Below are 24432 nucleotides of genomic sequence, written 5' to 3' on the forward strand. Positions count from 1 at the left end.
TCTTTATCCCGAACGTCACGTCTACCGAAAGCTCATCTGCTCCTTGGTTTAATAGCTGTCTGAAACATTTAAGCTAAAGAAAAGCGACTCTTTCGTAAAGCGAAGAATACTGGGCGAAACTCGGACTGGGACAACTTTCACAATCTAGAAAAACAATTCAGATCCGCAATTCCGACACAAAAACGTGTATTTTATAACACCGACCTTCCGTGCATACTTAAGGGTAATCCATGAAGGTTATGGAGAGTTATTAATCGGAAGTATGATGCTGTTATTATACTCAAGAATGACGTCGACGCCTTCGTACGTGATGATGAATCTGCAAAGTTGCTTAATGATGTGTTTTGTTCAGCTTTTACACAGTAAATTGGTGACACGTTTTCCACTGCTCCTCATGCTTCCCCCATATCCATGGCTGGGCTTACTTTCAAAACTGCTGCCATTGCAAACATAATAGAAAAACCTTAAGCTTTCTTCCTCAGCAGGTATAGATAAAATAAATGTAAAAAAGTTTGAAGAATACCAAGGAATAATCAAACGTTATATTGGCTAAACGTTTTTCACAGTCCCTTTCAAATGGCATTTTGCCATACGACTTGAAAAATTTTCAAGTTGTTGAAAAACAATAGGGCCGACAACAAAATGCCGCCATATCACTGTTAATGCCAAGAGCTCGTGCCGCAAGACGCGCTTTAAGGCACTCCGGAACAAAAAAGTAACAAAAGCGTTGTGTTCTGAACGCTTTTGTTCACGTACCCCACAGTGCGTGAACGCGACGCCGATTCCCAACGACTTCGTCGTAATATGTCGCGGCTATCGTTGTGATTTTGGATGAACAGAGGTCCGCTCTTTTTTTTTCTTTCTTGATGGTAGTCTGTAGAGCTACGCCACAACGTTAAAACCCCGTTTAATATGTAGAGATTTCATAGCACCCGATGCCATTGCACTGCACGCGTTTCTTTAAATAAAAGAAATAGCCAATAATAAAATGCCGCCGTAGCACTGTCGATGCCAAAAGGCCTTACCGTGAGATGCGCTTTCGCGCGCTCCGGAGCAAAAAAGAAAGAAAAGTGTAGGAAACGAAATGTTCCGGTGTCTATTTTGTTCCGAAAGCCTTTGTTCACGTACTCCACGGTGTGTGAACGCAACAAACGTTCAACAGGACGCCGATCCCCAACGACTTCGCAATGACGTGTCGGAGTTATCACTAGTTGTGACTGTGCTGTGAATTGACGGAGCACTGCTCATTTTTATAGCGTCTCAGTAAAAGGTGCCCTTAAAGTCTGACTACATCGTCAGTACGCTTCTTTTCGTTTTTATACCCGCAAGTAATTTCTCTCACATTGATCGGTTGCTAATTTCGGTGAAATCGCTAACTATACTCTGTTCATCCTTAAAGGGATACTTCAACGAAATTTGAAATATTCCCGTCGTGTTCAAAAATAGGTTGAATATGATCCACAACATCCGTAAATGACAGTCGCACGTTTGTATGTTGAGCCTGGTGGCTGTATTTTTCGTTATAAACGGCCCCCTTCTGGCAAGCGCTCGGAGAAGGCCCAGCGGAGAGCACGTGACATCTAACGCAATCGTGACGTAGGTCGTCTCAAGACGACCAAAGCTACGGCGAGGCTGACGTCGAGAGGATGGCCTAGTCGTTCCAGCCACCGAAGCGGCTGCTTTTGTACGAATTTTGAGTGACGGGTTAATATTCTGTAATCTTGTAGGGGGACAATAGCGACTTCTGCGACACACAAAAGGCGTTCTCGGGAAGAGGGGAGTTCCTCCTGCCCCTCTTTTCTCGTCGTGGCCGGAGACGAGACAACCTCCGTCACTAGCTGTCAAGGTTCCTAGACGGGCATTACAAGCAAAGCGTTAGCGACATCCACCAGGTGCTCTTTGCTAATCGTTTAATTCGTTTTAAAATTCCTTTTCGTGGCTTCTTTAACAAGATATTGGTATGTTCGATGTGATGCTGCTCCTTTGAACACATATAAACCAAAAAATCAGCGCCGAAATTTTGTTGTAGTATCCCTTTAAGCTGAGACTGCCGCCAAGCCTACAAGCGCGGGCTAGTACGCGCTCCTGGCTTTGAGACGTACATTTGAAGCACGGTGCTCGTTGTGCGGAAGAACGCTTTAAGGCAGCGATTTGGAGGTCTCGTGCTTGTGGCATTGGCTGCAGTCTCAGCTTAAAGGGCAACTCCGCTTAATTTCAAAAATTTTGAGATAGTGGCCGATTTTGCTTTTTGAAGCACTCAAAAACGATCCCCAATCCTTTGTTTCGCTAAAAATAAAATAGTTTTCGTGTCATTTTACTCTAGCCATGACTACAAACCGAAACCGAAACGGTGGCAAAGCCGGACAACATTGTGTATTCGGCATCACTAAGCATGTACACCCACGTGATATACAAGGGGAAGAAGGAGCTCCCCTCTTATCAGGATCCTCCTTTGTGCCTCCTGGATTGGCACCAGGCGTCGCTATTCTCCTCCCAGAAGATTATAGTAGATTAACCTGTCACTCAAAATTCTTACAAAAGCAGCTTCCCTCTCCTCCTTTTACTTGGTGTTCAAAAGTATGTGATGTAACACAAGCCGCGCTCAACGAGGCGATCGGCTTATCAGTAGTATCAATAGTCCAGCACCGGGCCGGCCGAGCGCGTCACTCACGTCTTTCTCGGCGCTGGCGCCACCCGTGCTCTCCCCGTGAAAAAAAAAACAAAATTGAAATAAAAAGAAAAAAGAGAGAAGCTGTACATGCTTGATGACGTCGCGGACGTGCCGGGAGAAGGAATTTGGAGGAAGCGGAAATGCAGCCGGGCAGTGTTGTCTGGCCCGCACGTCTCATCCAAAACCAGCGGATTCGTGCTTGTCAAACTTTGACAGCGATTTTAATGAACTTCTAGGCGGAATTCCGTCGTAATATTTGCCATGGGGGTTTTGTAGATGATAACAAAGAGAACTGTATAGTTTTGCACTACTGGAAAAGAAGCGGAGTTGCCCTTTAAGGGAGAACGCGTTGCGTTGGAGCTGTTAGTGCCTACATACGCTTCAAACACGCGCCCGACTAAGCCGCCATTGCCGACCTTCTCTTGTGTTACTGAGATACCAAGACACTGAAGCAGGCGTTGACAAGCCGCCTCAAAGGCCTATGCTGAGGAGAAGGACACAGTAGCGCCTAAAGTGGCAGTAACTTGTCCTGCTGTGGCAATGATGAAGTGAAGGGAACGGAATAAGAGGAAACAAAAACTGAAGGTCGGTTATGGCGGAGCCCATGCACAGCTGCCTGAAAGCGTCTATACAGGTTAACAAAGTAATCCTGCATGGACACATGCAAGCTAAAGACCTACAGAATATCACTTGAGTCACGTTGAGGAAATACTCTTGAACCGCGTTACCTAACCCTTCAAGCGGCGAAACAGAGCCCTTATTCAGGTGTCCTTCAATATATACTTTCTTTTTCGTGGTTCGTTCAAATTTACATTACGTCCCGTAATTCATCGCTAACAGTTTCTAAAACAGTAACAAATTCGATAGACACGGACTTCATGCACACATTGAGACTTCTCATTCCCGCAGCGTTTGTTTACTTGTTGTCTTTCGGCTCTCATATTTGTTTAGAGTCACTGATGGAAGAAAACAAAAAAAAGACAAAATTTGTCTTTTTTTTTTTTGTCTGCCAACATAGTGTTAAAGGCGCAATTCGCCTAGGATATATAAATTCTGCAAATAGTTGATGGAGCGCTTTCCTTACCGGCGTTGACGCAGCCCGGCGAGAGGCAGACCTTGGTGCTGTCTCCACCGAACCCTGCGCTTCCGAAGAGTTGGTCCGCGTTCCAGAAAAAAGAGAAAATAGCACATGTACCCACCTTACACTAGACACGCAGCCATACGACACACTGTTACCACAGGAGGTTAAGTTGTTTTAAAGACAACAGTCAAATAGAAGGATCAAGTCGTCGCCTCCTATATAAGGGCCTATAATTCGTTTGTTTTACTTGTCTGAAGTCCCTTGAAGCTGTTTTTTTACCAGCTATACTGCTACCAGTCTGTAGACTCCAGTAACGAAACACTTTTACAACCATCACATCTTCGTGAAGCCCTTATAATACGTCTCTTTTCGTCGATCTCAGGTACAAGCAGCTGCATGCACTCTCCGAAATTCCTGCACGTATACTGCACCCACTATGCACTGAAAACTGTGGTTATTTATTGTTTGTTAGCTTCGATAACTAATAATTATAAATAAAGATAAAAAAATGGTATATAAAGTGCGTCAAAGGACAACATACATGGCTTTCCTAAATGTATACCCTTCACTTTGTAAGTAACAAATTGCTTCTATCGTAGCAATGCCGTTACGTTTCCTGAATTTGCTGAATGAGGTATCCTTTGTTCTGTGTGATTTGAGAACTATGTTCACGAAAATTGCGCAGTGACACACAAATCACAGTCTGAGTGCACTTGTAGTCCAGCTGTTAGTTTATCATGCAGGTATCACGACACAGTAACCCGACCGCGCTCAAAGTAGTGGAAGCGTACATTTCTCAATACAAGTATACGAGGGCTGTTTCCTTTTTAAATTCGCATGAACTAAATAAAAAAGCAAAAGTCTGAAAATTTTTTTAACGTGCGAAGTCAATATGCATACCATAACGTTTAAAGCGGTAATTGATTTCAGCAAATTACTCGGGGGATTTTACTTGATGAAGTAACCCCGCTAGAGTTCGTTTCACCTAAAAGGGTCTCTCCAGCATTAAAATAAACGATCGTAGATCTTCACCGTTTGCGAAATTTTACGTACCTTCAATTACGCTGCTAATTTATCGAACCAAAATAACTAAAATTGTACGAAAAAATTAATTCGAGAAGCTCAGACTGACACACACATTTTCGTTTCGTCACTCGACGAAAGCTGTGACGTAACAAAATACCACAGCAACTAATCGTGACGTACCCCTCCTTACCAACATCGAACCGCTCTATAAGACACTTGAGATACCTGTCGGACAAGAGTCTCCTATATAAGCTTATATAGGTGGCTCTAGTCGGATGGGCTGCGAGAGCGTCATAACAACACAAACAAGACTGTCTCTGGCCATCTAGTGATTCACTTCCGAGACTGGTCGCGATCCCCAGTTCACAATATGCACTATACTGGCGCGGGGTGACGACCCTTTAATAAGATAAATGATTGAGACAGAAGATTGTGCGACTCGAGGAAAGTGTATCAGCTAGCGCCAAATAATTATATTACTTGGGGAAGTAGTCAATGTGATGAGCCAAAATTTCTAGAGTATTTTCTTTTCTTTGTACCATGGTTCTGTTCCTTACGAAGTAGAAGAAACATGACCTGTAAGTCATCGGTGTGTTTGTACTTCTATGTGCCCTACCCCTTTGTCGTTGTTTGCAGCGCGCTGTTGTTGCTAATATGAACCCGAGATGGCGTTGAGCGGCGCGACCTACGCGAAGACAACAGGTGGGACCGAGAAGAGCGGAGGACGAAGAGTCCTAAGGAGACGGCATCATGATCTTGTTTTGTCATGAATCGTTTATCAAGTGAGTTGCAATACGGGAATTTCCAGAGGCGGTTCATATGCTTTATTCATTAAATGGCGAGCTAAAATGTCGTGGAGACTTCCATGAGGAGGTCCTCTCGCACGAGGTTTATATAATACTAACGACCCCATTTTAGGCTGGAGAGTTCCTTTAAGTCCGAATGCAGCCAACGCTACGAGCCGATGGGACGAATGAGACTGCTTAGCAATCTCACCATCATGGTGTTCGTCATGTTTCTGTACGTGTTCTATCATCGCTGAACCAGTCAGAAATAAAAAAAGGCCTAGTGACTTGCGCTTTGACGCAGCTTGATTGGTCCCATTAGCACATATAGGTTGTGTTCCAAATCTTACTCGAATAAATCCGAGTTACTCCGATGGATCATGTCACGTGACAAGGCAGATAGAGCAACACTGGACGCGGATAGTTTTTCAAACGTGAAGGTACCCTTTACCCTCAAGGAAGATCGAGTAAATTTAGGAACACGGGCACAGAGTCGGCGGTGTCTGGACTTGTTGGCCGAGCTGTGGAACGTCTTCTGAGCCTGCGCAGTAGCTCCCTCCTGCGAATTATCACACGACGCGCATGCGTCGAAAACCTAGTGACTCAGCGCTTTCCATCTGGGTGATAAGCGTGTTCTGTGTAGGATGTACTGTGCAATCAAAACAAGACCGTGATCTCACGTGGCTCCAGAGCACAGAGACAGTCAGTCACGCGGACAGTAGGGGGATCCCAGAGAACAACAAAGCTGAGAATACGGTTAAGTCGGAAGGAGGGGATGTGCGTAGGTACAGGTACAGTGAAATAATACCCAGTGGTTCCACTTAAGGCCGCTTCCGGTTATCGCGCGTACACAGCGCCCCTCAAGCCGGATGGCGACTATTGAATGTGTAAAAATTAAAAAAATGAGACGTTTACAACACCCTGTAACGACGAATTGGAACGCAGCTGTTGAAGAGAGGGAGGGAAGTGTACTGAGGGGAAAGTATACCCCTCCTTCCTGCTCCTCCCCTCCTCCTTCTACCTCCTCCACCCTCCTCCCCTCCCCCTTTTTCTCCTTCCCCTGCTTCCCCCTCCTCCGCCTCTCCTCCCCTCTCCCTCCTCCTTTCCTCCCTTCCCTCTCCTCCCCTCCTTCTCTCCCCCTCGTCCTCCTCCCCCTTCTCCTCCTCCTCCTCCCCGCGCGGTGTATTGGGTCATTTCCCATAATGCAGCGCGCGGTTACGCCGACGGTGACGCCGCCCAAGCCGGAAACGGGCGGCTAAGAGCTGCGCTCTAAAACAAAAACAAGGTAAAAAGAATTTCAATAAACATATTGAGTACGTTAATGGTAATATTTTTAGAAAACATGATAAGCCCGGTTATAATGATATACCAATATCGAAAGAAAAATCGAGCAGTGACCGGTAGCTTTAGAAGTTAATTGCCCTAAACGAATCCATATGGTTTTAAACTTCGCCTGTCGCGTTGTCGGCGTTGTCGGTGTTGCTGTTCTGGGAATGCCTCTTTTCAAGTTTATTTCCCCGGTAGGATCCTCGCTTGGCGTTTTAATGTCAGGTCTGTTACCGAATTACGCTATGAATGAGTTATGGATGGGCCTCCTCGGGCGAGAAGCCAAAACGCCGGTGACTCACTTGGCCGTACGGGATTCAAGGTTTTCGCTTTAAATTCGTAATGCCCGAGTCCCGCTAGAGCAAAAAAGAGCAACAGCCGACAGCGACGAGCCTCATACCAGATTCTTTCGCGATTTGGCAGGCTTTGTAGAATAAAGGGGGTTGTGCGCAAACACGAGCACCATGCACGGGGAATATTTTTGGCAGGCCTGCAATCACTCGTGGTTATTTCAGGAGCACCGAACAACTAAAAGTCTGCCAAAGGTACCATCGCCAGCATAATGAATATGTTGGAGGCTTGTCGGTGTCGGTTGTTTCTGTTTGTCCATCTAGTGGGACTGTGGCATTACCAGTGTGCGCAAACTTTTCTTAAAGTCGTCGTTTCTCGAACGCAGTGTATGTGAGCCGGTTAATTTGTTAGGCATATGCAAATAAACTTGACTTGTAAAACGGTTGAACGTAATGAATTGCTTGTTCACTCCAAATGATTTCGCAACTTCCACGCCATCGAAAGTTTCACGCCCTTTATTGGGAAGATCGAAACCATCGTGGCAAATCACGCTAATCAGGAGCGAACCTGGGGTTTGCCGATCTGTGAAATCATAGAAAGGAAAATTGGCATCAAAGTATAAGCATATTTAACAAAAAAAAAAAAAAAGAAATGTTAAAAAATTGGCACCACTATAAAAAGTGAATTTACCAGTCGTGATATTTGCAAACAGGCTAAGCAAGTTGACTGGGTACATGGAACATGCTTCTGAATTGACTAGTCAGACAGATTTAGCTCAAACGAAATTAACGGGAAGGTGCCTCTAAAAATAGCGTTGTTTGAAAATGCCAGTTTCTGGGACTTGCACCTGTCTTCTCTACCTCTCCAGGATACCCTGTGGGTGTGGCGGCATCTCGGACCTGTCGTTCAACATGCTTGGAGCTCCCCGTCGTCAAGCTCCAGACCTCATATCTCTGCTTGGTACGTCAAGCAGTAAGACCCACACTACTTCTATTATTTAGAAGTATGAGGTTATCACTTCGTTCGTCCACTGCATGCTATTACTTTCTTGCTCCAGTATGATGGTTCCTCGGAGAATTAAAGAGAATCAGTAGCCAGGGGGATAAATTGAGAAAACTCAAAAGGCGGCTCATCATCTGGGCCACAAGAAGAAAATCAAATGTCGATATAGAGCTTCATTTTTGGGTGGCAGGGCATTTTCAGGTCATATTTGTACATGAAGTGAACCACTACTGGAACTAGATAGACTCATCCTATACTTGGTGACCTCTGCAACTTACAGGGCATCACAAAAGTATTAAAAAAGAAAGTAAAATGCAGCACGAGGTGCCTCCGGCAATAAAACCGAGTGCCACACTGCTACATACAAAATGTAGCAATATTTTCCAACCTTTCTTGAATAGCTTAACGAACGTTAAAGGAGCGATGCAACAATTTTTGTACTGTGCACAAATACCGCTTAAAACGGATCCCTAACGTTAATGACCTATGAAACACGCGTTCGTTTTTCACCCCACGCAATAGAAGTCCCAGAAAAAAATTTAAGAGAAACGAGCAGCGTTCACCCCCTCAACTCGCAGCCAGAACAAGCGGCCACGTGATCTGGAGCCGATTATATGCCGCCAGTGTTGATCATAGCCACGCGCTGGGGTTGGCAAAGCGCAGGACACGCGCTGAGTTCCAGACATTGTTATGGCTCGGCTGTTGTCGTCGTTGCAGCGATTGGACACGGGTCACAACCCGAATGCTTCTCGAGCTAGCAATTGTCACGAGCCCAAGTCGAGTGCCCACGCAATGCTCGGGTCCAATCTATGAACCGCATTCAAATATCGTCACTTGGGTGTACTGCGATCCCCGAGTTACGTCATCAAATTTTGCAAAGGAGAGATTGAATGAAAATGATGGCTTTTGTCCTTGAAATTACACCGCAACAAAGGAGTTTCTTGGCCAGTGGCGTTGCGTGTGAGTATCCTTGAGTCCCAGGTGTGCCAGTAAGCTCGTGTAGAGAGAAAAACATTCCAATTAAATATCGTTGCACAGCTCCTTTAAGGACCGTGCAGCTTCTATGCCAGCTTGGTCTCAGCACTGCAGGGTCAGCTCGTATTACCACACGCTCTTTTCCCCACATGCTATAAACCGTTCACAACGCTTTTTTGACATACGGAAAGCCTGGGCAAGACCAGGGCTGGAGCACGAGTTTAGGTCGCAGCCTCTGAGCTCTGATATATATCAGGACAGAGTTGAGCTGCGGGGACTGCAGAAGTAGCGGAAGGCCACGTGTTTAGTTTGTATTGTACGGGCAGAAGCTTTCTCTCGGGTAAGGGATCAAACATACCTGACTAACCTCTAAACATCGCGCTAAGCAAATCTACTGGATAGCCCCAACATACTTCCTGGAAAACTGACAAGGTACGTCTAACGTTCATTTCGGGGGAAAAAACGGGTAGGTCTAATGCACCTCGAAACACAGCTTTATTAACCACATTAGCTTGTGGTTACTGTTAAAGCAACTTGTTTGTAATTACCCTCGTTATGTGAAGCATTGTAGCGTCTGTGTATTTCTTACGCGCTGCTTCCAGCTTGCACTTATTTGAAGCATTGTAAAAGGAAAATGGTTGTACAATTAGCTGTCTAGAAATGCCTTTACCGCGGCTTTACTTCTACCTTTTTAGACTATGCTGATTGATTATTTTTATCTTTTTTATGCGCACAGCTTGAACGCTAACATCTATACTGTTCGTACTACCGTGTCTGTCCGCTGATACCCGTCAACAACCGCATCATTGCATGTGCTGTTTGTAACTTTTTCTTGACAGATTACTATATACAGCGAAAATAAACAGTTGCCTGCCTGAAATAACTCTTGTTATTTCAGTACCTGTGATTGTCTTCCAGCGGATCGCACTTCACAATTAAGCGACGGCGCAATGCAAGCGGACGCGACGAGTCATTAAACAAAATACCATGGAGGCCGCCATGTTGAAAAGCAAAATAACAAAACCGAAACATAAAAAGTTGTTTATATACCCCATCCATGGTCAAAGCGCGCGTTTATGAGTTTAAAAAATTTGAGAAACTTTTGCAACTTTAATTTTTTGGTTGTCCATATAATCTAGATTTTGTGAATAATATACAATGGGTTCAGTTCTACAATGCATTTTTATTGACGCAAGGTCCTCGATCACGTGGCTTGCAATTACCACAGGTTTATTCTACAGTGGGCAGACTGTATATGATAAACGGTGATAGGGACAACCAGGAAGCGAAATGTCATTCTCGTCCGTGTGCAGATAACGTTCTTACATCAAAACCTAATGACTGCTATCGATGCAAGAAACCGAATGACGAAATACATTATGATACAAAGTAGCGATCAGAAATTCGACACTGGGGTTGTTAATATCCCACTGCAGAATGGAATATTATTATAAAGTACTTTCTGGGCCTCGTCATCCACCAAGTGCTTCCGTAGATCTCAGCGGTCGGCTTTCCGCACCCTTTGTACGTTTAAGTCAGAACGTGGGCTGCGCATGCAAGTACAGAGCATGCAGAACAACACCGGACATTAAGAAGATTTCCCAGGGCCACGATCTAATTTCAAGTTTTTATGGCTTCTGCGGGCTAGTTTTTTGCCTCCCAAGTGAGTTCAAGTCCCTTGGTTTTGACAGGTCTTTCAAGCTTGATTATGGCACAATTGCTTGAACGCGTGAACGCTACAAAAACGACGAAGATGAAGATTTAGCGAACTGCTGATGTACTATACCATAGCCTCCTTTATACTGACAAAGCCTGGCAGATCGCCACGACACGCGGCCGCCGAAAGTTGAAAGGTAGTGCGGCAGGCAACGGATGAGAGGAGAGTCATGTAACGGGCGCTCTGCTACGGCGAGGCGCTGAAACACTTCTCCCGAGCGATGGAACGTCCGCTTGTGCTCCTCGCGTTCCTCGCGCTACCGCTTTTTTTTCTGGTCGGGTTTTAACATGTTTCGACTCGCCGCTTCAAAAGCTGTGCGCTGACTGCAGGTTCCCCGAGAAATGCTCTGTGCTACCAAATCCTCGCGCTCCAAATCTGAGACCGGTCACTCTACATCTCCGTTGTCGAACTGTCAGGCTTTGTGAGTATAGAGGATAGTATGACTATACACTTTTGCAAGAAAGGCTCCTGTGCGCTGCCATTGTGAGCGATGCTGGCGCCGCGTAACTTTTCCGCCATGTTGAGGGGGACTAGGGGCACGTCCATGACCGGCATTATAGGGGTGACCAGGTCATTCGAAGCAGCGCGAGTGCACCGCATTTGCTTTTGCTTATTTAGTACTTTCTCTAGTTCGCTGAACCACCACCGCGTTTTCTGGCGCTGTAGCTTAACACACTAGCAGACGCCTTTATGTCTGCATCTGTGTGTGTCCGCTCCACGACCGGCGACGTTTTGAGGATAATCGGCTGTATTTTAAGAACTTTTCTCATCGTTATTACGATTGTACGTTTGGTAAAGAGCTACAATCTGATTTAGATCGTATCCTTCTCTGCTCAAAAGAGAACAGACTTCACCTAAACTTAAACCAAATGCGCTACCATGCACATCACTGCCTCGCGCCAACCTTTGACCCCTCTAGCACTTTTCCTTAACCGAGCTGAGATCTCAAGAAGAACGCATATCCACCTCCTAGGTGTCATCATCGACCAGCATTTCGATTTCCATCACTTTGTCCAAAACGTCGTGTCCGGGGAAAGGTGACTCTTTGGCTTCGTCATTCGGACCAGAAGAAGAGCCAGTCCCGATTGCTGTTCAAAGCACTGGTGTTGGCCATCCTAGAGTTTTGCTGCTCGGTGTGGGATTCGGCAACCAGGCAACTTGTTGCCTCCCTCGAGTCGGTGCAACGTCGCGCTTCCTTTCTTATTAGGCGCCAACTTGGCTCCCGAACACCATCCTATCGAGCACTGCACCTCCTCCGTTCAGTCGGCAGGGACCCGCTTCAACATCGACGTCAGCGACAACGCGGCTCCTAGCCACTTTTCTCCTACTGAACTCCTCGCTCCCTTTTGCCTCCTCCCTGCGGCGTACTGGCACTGGTGGACTGCGGCACCTTTTAATACGTACGCTTCGTCACTAGAACTCCTTCGCACCCCATGCATTGCAACTATGGAGGTCCCCCTCCCCCGCCAGCCACCAGTTCACCACCAATTGACAGTGTCTCACTTCGAGCATTCACCAAGAGCTTCACGGCTCACCTGCGGAGCATCTAACACGATTTTTTATTCCGATCACAGGAGTGGGTGCAGCAGGCGAACTGGATGCTGATACTTCACAGTGCACAAAGGACAACCACCATTTCACATTCACACAAAGAAACTACACTCACGCAGCGCTGCATGAGGTTGTCCTTTGTGCGCTGTGAAGTATTAACGTGATTCACCAACTCGCCCAAGCTTAAGTATGAACCGGATGCACCATCCTGTACACTCGTACATCTATACTGATGCTTAGCTCACAATACTAACTATTCTGCTCGAAAAAACAATATGGTGACTTATTTTAACCTGTTATATTCACGCTATGTGCTAAGATTATCGCCTGCCTAATAAATGCGACAAAAATAATCTTAAACCAAGGTTATTTCCACACGTTCCCACTGCCTTCCTTAGCGCCCGCCGCGCTTCTGGGGTTGAGCTAGGGCGGCACCTAGCAGAACACTCGGTCCCTCCAAGCCGTTCACGTGATACTTCTTGGCCCGCGCGCTCCCATAGGGAAACGCAGAGTGACCTGGTCGTCCCTAATAAAGCTGGTCATGGGCACGTGATTGAGGTGAGCGAGGACAAGATGGCGGCGTCTGCTGCATCGCCGATATCGACGTTAGCGCACCTTAGTGACGTACTTACAATTTTGAAACGCAGGGGGAGGTATCCCAACACAATCGCGGTATCAAATATTGTAGGATGGGGCATGTTTAAAAAAGTTGGAGCTGACTTTATAACGATCACAGCCTCTATTCCACCATGTCGTAGAAGCCAGCGTTTTCTCCATTGCTCCAGCGCAGCAATTACCAACGTTACTGGAGCAAGGTCAGTTTCGCAGCTCCCTATTCTCGCCTGCAGAGGCGAGTGGCCCAGGTGACAATCACAAGAACTAGCGGCGCTGAGTCGGATCTTGCTTCCCTGTCTCGCGCGTTGTCTGCTACCAATGCGTTGAGAGCTTTCTTTTCTTCCTTTTTTTTTTACTTCCATGTGCATGATAGCAACAACAACAAAAAAAGATGATGAAGTGTAATACACCACAGATATCAAAGTCCGCGCATTGTGAGTGTTCTTTCTTTGAGTGTTCGAAATTTATTTTTGTGTGCGTCTCTCTCCTTGCGCTGTGAAGTGTTAGTATGAATCAACAATTCGCCCAAATCTTAAGTATTGCTATTCAAACTTGGGGGGCTGGGCAATCCGGAAGCAAGACTCGACTGCAGCGCTGCTAGTTCTCGTGACCGCCACTGAGCCCACGTCGCAGGTGGTGGTGGTTGTGGTTGTCCTTTGTGGTGGTTGTCCTTTGTGCACTGTGAAGTATCAGCATCCAGTTCGCCTGTGAAACCAAGCTTGCCCCAGTAACGTTGGCCATCACTGAAATCGCTGATGCAATGGACATGCGGCTCCTAACGTCCCTTCCGTTTGCAATCTCTGGACGCGTTTTTTATCTTTGGCTTTAACTGAGATGAAAATAGCCACGTAGAACGTGACAAAAACGTTTCCAAAGACGATAAAGGTTCGTTCTGTTTTTATTCTTGTATTCCTTAAATATGTCCTTCTCTTTCGCAAGAGACGCTTGGCAACATTGTACGACAAGCAGCGAACGTCTTGGGTGGATTGTAGGTCCGCCCAACCTGGACGTGCGGTTCGAGATCAAGCCGGGATCCCATTTGCAAAGGTGTATAGACACCTTTAAGAAAATTACACCTGCGAAGTGGCGTGCGAAAAAAAAAAAACTCCAACAAACTGGCAAGTCTACAACAAACGTAATAATCAATTCAAACAGACTGTTTACAACTGATAGACTTGCCATTCTTTGGTGTCTTTTGCGCACGAAACTTCGAAGTATTTTCTGATCGACCGTAAGAGGGCGCAATTTCGGTACGGGTCTATATGTAAGATATGCGAGTTGATCCGTCGTTTTACAGAAGTATTAAACCATCTAAAACAAATCTCTCGCTTAGCGGTGTTTTAAACAAGAACCTGAAAAATGGGTGATGACATATTCTGTGCAGGTCGCAGAAAGCAGCGTAAAGGCCCGTTCACACTCTTGCAACCTCTTAAAACTGGGTTCCTTGAAACCTCTTACAACGAGAGGACACACTGGCGCCATCTATTGGGTAGCAGTGCAAACTTGGCGGTCCGGCATATTTTCTATTTTTTCGCGCATTATCCTTGTTTCTTGGCTCGAAAAACTTTTGTCAACGTTATAAACGAGCCTTTCTCATAGGTATTACGCACATTTGACCTCGGAAATCCCGCAAAACCTTCGCCCTTGTGAAATGCAGTTCCAGGGTCACCGCATAGATGGCGCCAGCGTGCCAGTGTGTTTTCTGGTCCTAAAAAACTTTAAGAGGTTTTAACAAGTCTCTCTCGGTCGTACTCGGTTGCAAGAGTGTGAACGGGCCTTAATGGTAGGAAGTGTTTGTCCAGTCTGTGTTTTCCTAGTGTCACGCTTGCGACTGGGGACTGCGTCGCCTCACCTACAACCACTAAATGAGACGTTTAAAAGCAGCGGCACTACAGCCATCTTGATGCCTAAAATCGTGGATGCCAGGTATCTGGAGCTCTATCTGAAATCACAAGAAAAACTTTTCTGTCCTACAGAAATGTTCAAATAGTCCGAGACAGAAAAACATATCGGCTGAGCTTCCTGGTACCATATTAGAGGTTAAGAAGTCGATTTTTTTAATTGTACCTATGTTCACTCCTCACTAAGAGCCAAAATGGTGGCGCCCAAAACGAGTCAGAGAATCAGGTACCGATATTCTAAGCGTTTAAGTGTGGTTTTAGTCTCATTGTACGACACTCAATCGCCAGGTCATGTCAACTAAGTCAAGCGCGCTCACCGAGGCTCTGCTGGTAGTTGTGGTATCCGAGAACGGCCAGGATCACCGCCATGGCCAAGAGCATGAGCATGGACACCGTGGTGATGCAGCACAGCGTCCGCTCCATCCGCGTGCGCCGGTTCCACCATGGTGGATTCCTGCGCAGGCCAACAGCGCAAATCGGGACTCGGTTGAGCTTTCTTAACGCACAGTGTTTTATCAGCTGAATTCTTTGAGAAAACCGCCACAAAAAACTGTCGCGAAAGACCTGACATCACGTGACATTCTGACGTCATGTGTCAGCAGCTATCACGATATCACATGATGTCATGTCGAGTGACGTCATAATGTCCCTTGATATCTTGACGTTACAAAATGTAATGTCACGTGTTATTTTAGTATCATGTGACGTCCTGAGGTCACGTGACACTGTCACATCATAATTGTGTGTCCTCATGACGTCACGCACAGAACGTGAGCCTATTCATTAACCGCAATTCTGTGCTCGTGTTTACCTCGAGAACCGTCGCAAAGAAAGTCCGGTTTTTCGCAGAGCGTTACTGATTTATCCCTTTTAGCGATAAGCGTGGGTGAATTTTAGATTAGCTTATCGTTATTTTGTCAAAACGTACGCGTTTCAAATGGCCTAAGGATCGTTTCTTCCTCCAGCAACCAAATCTTGTAAGAACTACTTTGTGCAGCGCATAAATAATTCGCAAAACGTTAAATTTTTTCTTTCTTGGTGTGACAACGGGTATAGAGTAATTGTTTTTTTTATCCAATACAAATTATTCAATTGACTTCCCCTTGAGATGAAGCGCAAATCGGGCCCCCTGGTAATATTTCAGCCGGAAAAACGCTCCGGTAGTCTTGGAGAAGTCCCGGGATCGGTTCCCGGACCAGGCGGATTTTTTTTCCAGCAATCACCTGTCACCTAGAGGGCGCGAGTTGAGCTCCATTGCAAGTGAAAGTCAATTTATTATGCAAATTTTCTTCTTGGGGCCTTCCCGTAATTATTATTAAGGAGCAACCCTACAGCGCATGACTTTGTGATCCTCTTTTGACGGTTGATATCTTTTTTTCAATGTATCCTACAGTAATGAAGTTAATGTCAACTTAAATACATTTTTTCAACTACGTTTTAATGTCTCAAAATTACAATTATTTTAAGATTTTAGTTTATTGATCAGCTCCCCCAGCTAGACCTCTCTAATATTAAGAAAAATATATCTAGTTATAACGTTCAATTGTCCATGATAATTTACGTAAACGGTCTGTTTGATGTAATAAATTAAAAAAAGTAATCAACGAACTGTACAGATAATGCATATTTTACAATAAAAAATACGGTTGAAAATGGTATTACCTTAACGTGTTATAGAGCCGGAATGACGTCAATTAGTCAAAATTACGAGACATTAAATTACGAAGCATCCTTCGAAATGAGATTTTTCAGATATTTTATATCGATACATTACACGAGAAGAATGTTATTAGACCTCAAACTGTTCCCATTCAGTTACGGCAAGTTGCAGTTTTTTAATATAAACTACAGATGGCGACACGTGTTCGAGAGTAGCTTGATGTGCATTTGCCATCGTGCGCCGCTTGGCACGCCCCGTGAAAGACAAAAAAATCGCCAGATGTTAGGGCTCATTCACACTGGAAGGTGGATTCGCGTTCGCAAAGCGGTTGCGAACGCGGTTGTATAAGGATTCAGTACAATTGCACGCGCACACGATGACATCAAATGCGCGTGCAATTGCACTGGATCTTTATACAACCGCTTTCGCAACCGCTTCGCGAACGCGGATCCGCTTCCAGTGTGAATGGGGGGTTAGGGAGATGCCTGGATGCCCTCAGTCAGCGAGCCCGAGATGTCAGAACAACAAGCGCGAGGCTGCGGGTGCACTACAGCTGCTTTTGCGCGCGTTCCACGGTGCGTCCGTACAGATGCCTAAGACGAACCAAATGAAATGAGCGCCATGAAAGCGATTCCGGCCGTTGGAATTCCGCCGCGTATGCAAAAACATTTGACTGTTTCTTTTTGTCAATTGCAGAAATAATTTTCGCAAACCAACTGTGCTTGTCGGGATGGTTCGACTATATTTTGTTTTACAACCACCTTTTTGGCTTTTACGTGGCAATGATATTAAAACGCAAAACATTATAACATCTCAGTGGCTGTAAGCCAACGCGCTGGCCTATGAATTTCTATTTCTCGGGTTTGAATACCGACCGAAGTGCCCAGAATCTGACGAAGGTCAATCTGAGATTTCAGTTGCACGTCAAGAGATCTCAAATTGGTCAAAATACCCCCCCCCCCCCCCCCATAAAAAAAAGAATATATATGCAATGCAAATCAATTCAATGTTTATTTTCGCGTGCTTACCAACATCTGAAAGGCCTTTGCGGTAAAGCACGAAGTAAAAAATACATAATCACCACACATTTGTATGCTTCAAATTATACACATGTTTTAAATCTTATACTTATGGTTTCCATTAATACACATGCAAACACTTTTGGCAATTTTAGAGCACGCCTAAAGGGGCAAGTTTGTTAAAAATATATCAACATTACCAAACTTCGGGTCTAAAACATGTTGAATTCGTGATATCGGTGACAAGTTGCTATGAATATCTGGGTAAAAAACTCAGATTTCTAGAGTTTGCACTGACGAGAATGCGGAAGTGTAAAGCAGCAAGAAGTGCAGGACAGTCTATGGACCCATGGACCAACCTGTGCAAAAACTTAGCATCCCGGACAGATATCCTCTTATGTAGAGCGCACAGTTTTAGTTTGGATAAAATTAAATAATACTCAAAATAACATTTACGACCAAAATGTCTGTCATAGACAATCCGCACAAATCGTTTTTGTATATGTTAATTTTTTTTCACTCGCTGTACTAGAGATAGAGTTCCAAATAACAGATGCAAATTGAAGTCTAGAGCGTACATTAGTACTGAAGAGTCGCAACAGACAATGATGAGTGCTAAATGGTCTAGTTAAATGGGCCATTAATTACTATTGACATGTGTAGACTCTGGCTAACAATGGGGTTTATGTGAAAATTAAAAAAAAAGGTGATCATCCAGAAACACCCCTAGATTTTTAACTATTGTGGTCGGCTTATAATTTAATTTCCCATACAGTACATATAGATAATGTGCTACGCGTTCTGGAAAAAGACATCGCTTGGGTTTTGTGGGGGGGCTCGAAACTAAATTGTTCAGAATACACCATCTTTGTATTGAATAGACATTTTCTTGCAGCAAAGCACAGTCAGTAATAATGTTGACCTGCCGAAACAGTTTAACGTCGTCTGCAAACATGAGCACCTGCGAGTGTTTCAAGGAGGACCCTAAATAATTTGCAAAAATAATAAACAGCGGACCGAGATTCGAGCCCTGAGGTACACTCGAAATAGACATGAAAGGTTGTGACAAGTAGCCAGAAACTCTAACATCAGTTCCGTCTTTCATGGAGATAACTCCTGAACCAGATAGTATATTCGGGACCAAGCCCATGGTTCGCAAGCTTCTTCAATAACAATGCAGGATTGACCTTGTCGAAGGCTTTGGACATAATCAAATATACTGCATCTACCTAACCCCGGCTTTGAATAATTGGCATGAAAGAATTAAGAAATGTGCATACATTTGTTTCAACAAATCTTCCTGCTAGAACCCCTTGCTCCATAGAAACTACCTTTCCTTTAAAATAATTATATAGGCGGTTGTACGTCACCTTCTCAGATACTTCTGAAAATGCACTTAAAAGAGATACTGGACCATAATTGCTGACGTCACTACAATTACCAGATTTAAAAATTGGTACAATAATTGAAGATATCCATGGAAATACACCTGTTTGCAGCCGACAAGTTAAACAACTTCTCAAGAACAAGAGCGAAAATTTCGGCAACGCTTCACAATAAAATCAGAAATACCATCGCAGCCGGTCGATAGTTTAGAGTTTAGTTTTCTAATAGCCGAAAGCACCTCATCGGCTGCAATTCTCGTAAGAGGCCAATAGTCATCAGGCACCCATGTCACAGGCGAACTGGTGGTTGACACTAGAAAAACATGAACTAAAATGATATGAAAACTGCTCGCAAAGAGACTTTGGGGACATATGGACACCAGATTCACTGCGCAGCGTCATATTGCCCGACTCCTTCTTGGTAGGCTTCTTTACAAAGCGCCATAATTCTTCAGGACGTTTGTTTAAGCTCAGCTCCACTTACTTACGGTACATATACTGATCATTAACGAGGAGATTCTTTGTTAGTTCACGGCATATGCTATATTTTTTATACCAGAAATCCAGTTTCGTGTGTTTATTCAATATATGGTAATACAATTTTAACCTTAAATAATGTCATAGATCCTTAGAGTACCATTTTGGATGATTCTCGGGATGTTGAAGGTGCCTAGCAATAAACTTGTTCATTGCATAATGAACTACTGATCTAAGACCATCTACCATTAAATCAACATTCGAATTTTTTAAAATAATGTTCCACTCATATTTCTTAAAATATTTAAATAACCCAAAATAACCACCGAGACCATACGAATAGACGCTTTACACACGCGCCAAATTACAGCCGCCATTGCTGACCTTCTCTTGTCGTTCCCAGATAGCGAGCCACTAAAGCGGGCGTTGACAAGCCTCCAGAAAGGCTAATGCTGTGGAGAAGGGCACAGTAGAACCTAAAATGGCAATAACCTGCCCCGCTGTGGTAACGATGAATCGAAGTAAATGTAATAAGAGGAAACAAGAACTGAAGGGCGGTTATGGCGGCGCCTATGCACTGCTGCTGCAAAGCGTCTATAGCACGCAGCAAGGTGGTATCACCCTTAAAGACATTGAAAATGAGATCGCGAGCGGAGGGTGGTAAGCATCGGGGGTGCTATGTTGCGCTTTTTGCACTCCCAGGAGACTTGGAAGAGGGAAGTGACGTCAACGACACAGCAAATGCAGATTGGATGTTGACAGAAGAAAACGAAATCAACACCCAATCTGCGTTTGCTGTGTCGTTGACGTCACTTCCCTCTCCCTAGTCTCCTGGGAGTGCAAAAAGCGCAACATAGCCCCCCAGCATTTACCAGCGGATCACTTATGCGAGTCACTTCCGCGACATGAAAGTTAGATAAAACTAGATCCAGAATATTACCGAAGCAGTTCGCAAACCTGTTTTTCTGCGTAAAATAATTAAAATTGATAAAGTTGAACCAACAGGACGCTTTTTGGCGCGTGCATGAGCTTGCACTGTTAAGTATACCGGAAGGCCAGTCCACCTTTGGCAGATTAAAATCTCCGTAAATTTGTACGCGATATTCAGTCATATCGATACTGTTTTCCAGGAAATGGAAGTGGTCTATAAAGATAGCAGAATCTGAGGCAGGGTAAAATCATAGGATCCAATAAGAAGGTTGAACCCATCAGCGGAAGTTATTTCCACCCAGACCGATTCTTGATGAGTTTCTAGATCGTGACGTTTGTGTGCGTTCAAAGATTGCCTGCAAGCTATAAGTACTATCGCGGACAATATGAGCTGAAACAGCGCTCCGGCCGGCGCACGGTACTACCTGTACCGCCTATCGCCTTACTCTGCACACATTACGCACCCTGAGTCCGAGATGAATTCTAACTTGCGCACGCTGCGCCACTGCGCTCTTCCGGCTGTCTGCAAGCGAGACGGCGGGTGCGAGAGCGGCATGTGTGGTAGGGCGGCAAGGGGAACAAAAGATTACACTTGTCGTCCCTGTTTTGGAAGTGATTAACTTTACTCTATCGCACAGAATCCCGTAAAAAAAAAAACGCTGACTGGTGAAGAAAAAATATTGAAGTGTCTTAAGTTTCAGCTGCGATTATCGTTTTTGAAGGTCACACAAAAAGATGTCGCAGGTGGCTTTTGTTTTATTATAAGGGCATGCACAAAGTAGGACATCGTAAAATATAAGCCAAAATCTGTATGCCGGATTTAGCCCGGCTCCAAGATATTTTTTTTTCTCTTTTTCATTGATCACAGATGTTAAAAAAAAAAAAAACGGTAAGCACACATGTTACTGAGATGGTTTTGTAACCTTGATTGGTATGAAAAACTTCAAAAATAATATTTCTTTATTACTGCGCCCACGTGTTTGTTTCAAACAAAACAAGTTGCTGACAAGACACCAGTTTCTTTTTTGTTTACAAATTCCTAGTCTTAATAAGGTGGTACAAACAGTCAAATATTTGTCAGGAGAAAGAGATTGAAACTTGATCGAAAGAATATTGGCAGAGGGAAATGTCAGACACAAAATATTAAATCTCGGCGCGGAAGCTCAACTGCACTATACAAGATGATCGGGATAAAGGAGCACCCCACAAAAGTATGCGTGGTTAAAGTCGTCAAACAATGTGTCGCAACCGTAGCATCAAGCTTTGTTCCAATCGGCAGCAGTCCGGTTCAGGGGGTCCTGAGGCGCAGTAAAACTTGCAAAATGATTTAATACCGCGTCATTCTCCCCTGACCGGCGACCACGGCTCTCCTCCTGTTTGGTAAGAAATCATGGAGCGAGGCCACGAAATCTGGCTCAGTCTGAAGCCACTCCCATTCACCTCTGATTGCTTTTCACGATTTGCGCGCAGTGGCGCGGTGAAGGGGACGCCGTGACATGGCTACCTTGATATGCTTCCAAATGTTTCCGATGATATTCAGTTTGGCTCCTTTTGGGGGCCGAGGCAGCTTCGTCAGGCGGCGCTCATCGAGGAGATACGAGCGTGACAGCGCATTTTTCACATCGACGTTTTTTTGAAATGCACTGAAATGCATGTTGGCTAAAAACTTGGTGGTTCCGTCGGCCAATATTTTCGCTAGCAGACGGCCAGAAGAGCGCAGCAGCGCAGTGAGCGCAAGTGAGAATTTATCTCGGCCTCAGGGCGCGCCGTGTCATCCCCCGTCATAGCTCCGTCGTAGCCCCGTCATCAAATTCGGCGCCGATAAGCCTCGTTGTGGAAGGATCAGCGCGTCTTGAACAATCTTTGCATTTGTAGCTGCTTTTAGCGGACTGCATAAAGATATCGTATTCTACGGCTTCAATATCTAAGCAGTTGCAGTGGAACCGGCGAGTGTATGACGCACAGTAAAAATTGTTGCCTCCCGAAAAACTGAGCGGAGCAGCAATCGCGCACGTCCTTGCTCCCCGTCATAAGCGCAGATTATATATATTTATATTTATACAACGGGCATGGCGGCAAGGTCCAGGGGCGTGCACGCCTTCGGCCGCCCGCCACCATGCTCGTTGTTATATCCATGGGTATAACTGAAAGGAAAAGAAAACCGTTACTGAAAACAGCAACAACGGACGGTTTATTCTTCGACGTTTCGGCCGGAGTCCGGCCTTCGTCAGGAAGAATTTTTACAGATGAACGCGGGCGGTATATGTACAATGCTACGGTCGAGTCCAAGTTTCAAAAACGACGGGATGACGGTTGGAGTTTCCTTAGAAGCGTAAGGAGAGTTCCGGGTGGGCAAACGTTTATACAATGCTACGGTCGGGCACAAATTTCGGCGGGGTGACGGTAGGAGCTTTCGTGAGAGGGAAGCGTGGGGCAGTTTGATGGTCGGGGCCAAGTTTCGAAGACGGTGGCATGACGGTTGTAGTTTTTTGAAAGGGGGCACAGGGTGAGTTTGTGTCCGGGTGGGCAGGGGTGACCTGGACGATAGCTTACAATAGACAAAAGTTTCACGCGCAAACCAAACAAAAGTGCTGTCAAAAAAGAAAAAAAGAGGAAAAGGCACGGTCATTTGGGATGTTCCGTGGGGCATGCATGAGTCAGACCTGCAAGGGAACAAGTGAACATGATTGTAAACCTGAGACTGGGTCATTAAAGAGAACACAACAGAAGGTATGACTTTTGTGACGGTTCGCCGAGTGGCGGTGGTTATGCTAGAATGTGACCCTTTGTGTGAGTGTCTCACAGCCGAGGTCAAGAGAGACAAGAGAAGGTTTACCCAAGTGTCATTGTCCTCTTGTCATATTTTTTGTAGAGACGGCGTTGGAGATGGGGTATATAAAGCGTGTAGGAAATAAACTTTGCAGCTGACTTCGAGACGTTGCCTCCTCTTTTACTACCTTCTGTTGTGTTCTCTTTTTTGCCCCAGTCTCAGGTTTACAATCATGTTCAACTTACACCAGCTCGCCTGCACTCTGACTATTTTTTCGTTAAGGGAACAATGTTTAACCTAGAAATAAAAGGAAAGAAAAAGAATATCAAAACCTTGAAATAAAAGAAAAAAAGTTGATGATCCATTTCCGGCCACAAACACAGAACCACTGCTAACAGTAAGGGCCTAAAACAATGTCCCCTGTTCACTGTTGCTATTCATCTGATAGCATTCTAATCGATGTCAGAGTGCCGGGCCTTGTTTAATTGCGTTGAATCGGTAAATTACGTAGGATTCACGCTGTTCACGTTCGCGATTTGATTTAAATCCAGATTCTAGGAGCGTCACTGACACTTTATCAAGCCAGTGTTCCGGGAGAGCGAGATATTTGTATAGAGGCAGTGTCGGAAGGGATATGGCGTGAGATTTGTGATTTTTAAAGCGCAGTCTAAATGCCGTCCTAGTCTGAACTATGCATTGCATTTTGCATACGCTACGCTCGAATAAGTACACTACATTCGACGCGGCACATGTTAAGTTCCATTTAATTTTGATCGAGAACTGTGAGTGCGTGCTGCTGGCCGGGTTTGCGTGCTGCATCTGTTTACAGATTAGACACCCTGGGGTCATGCAAAGCATACATTCGTTAGGTGGCGGCGATGAATTTATCCGAGAGTTTACTACAAGCAAAAAGCGCCGAAAAAATACAGGGACACAGACGAAGGGAAACAGGACAGATCGGTAAATTTTTCCTGTTTCCCTTCGTCTGTGTCCCTGTATTTTTTCGGCGCTTTTTGCTTGCAATGAACCAACTGGCCCAAATCTCCACTTTACCCAGAGTTTACTAGCGTGTCTTTGAGGTTACGCGATCGTCTGTGGACTACCCCAGAGTCGGATGGAAACGCAAGTTTAAGGAGCTCGCTTAATTCGAAAACGTTATAATGTCGTCTTAGCATATTATTTACATTAGGATGGCTCATGCTATAGGTTAGATATTAATTCGTCCTTTGTGTGTCGCTTTGCGTGGGACG

General features: G+C 45.0%; 1 protein-coding gene across 1 annotated transcript in view; it reads right to left on the minus strand.

Moving 5' to 3' along the window:
* The window catches only part of LOC120836842 (neprilysin-2-like), a 141329-nt gene that overhangs the window by 84211 nt on the left and 32686 nt on the right, over positions 1 to 24432 (minus strand). The window contains exons 2-5 of the mRNA XM_042290266.1: positions 15259 to 15395; positions 12541 to 12561; positions 4866 to 4873; positions 3756 to 3834 (exon numbers count right to left, since the gene is read on the minus strand). Coding sequence (XP_042146200.1) covers positions 3756 to 3834; positions 4866 to 4873; positions 12541 to 12561; positions 15259 to 15395 — 245 coding nt within the window. The remainder of the gene's footprint in view (positions 1 to 3755; positions 3835 to 4865; positions 4874 to 12540; positions 12562 to 15258; positions 15396 to 24432) is intronic.

This window comes from Ixodes scapularis, unplaced genomic scaffold (assembly GCF_016920785.2).
Source record: "Ixodes scapularis isolate PalLabHiFi unplaced genomic scaffold, ASM1692078v2 PGA_scaffold1__304_contigs__length_218370807, whole genome shotgun sequence".
In the NCBI taxonomy this organism is placed as follows: Eukaryota; Metazoa; Arthropoda; class Arachnida; order Ixodida; family Ixodidae; genus Ixodes; species Ixodes scapularis.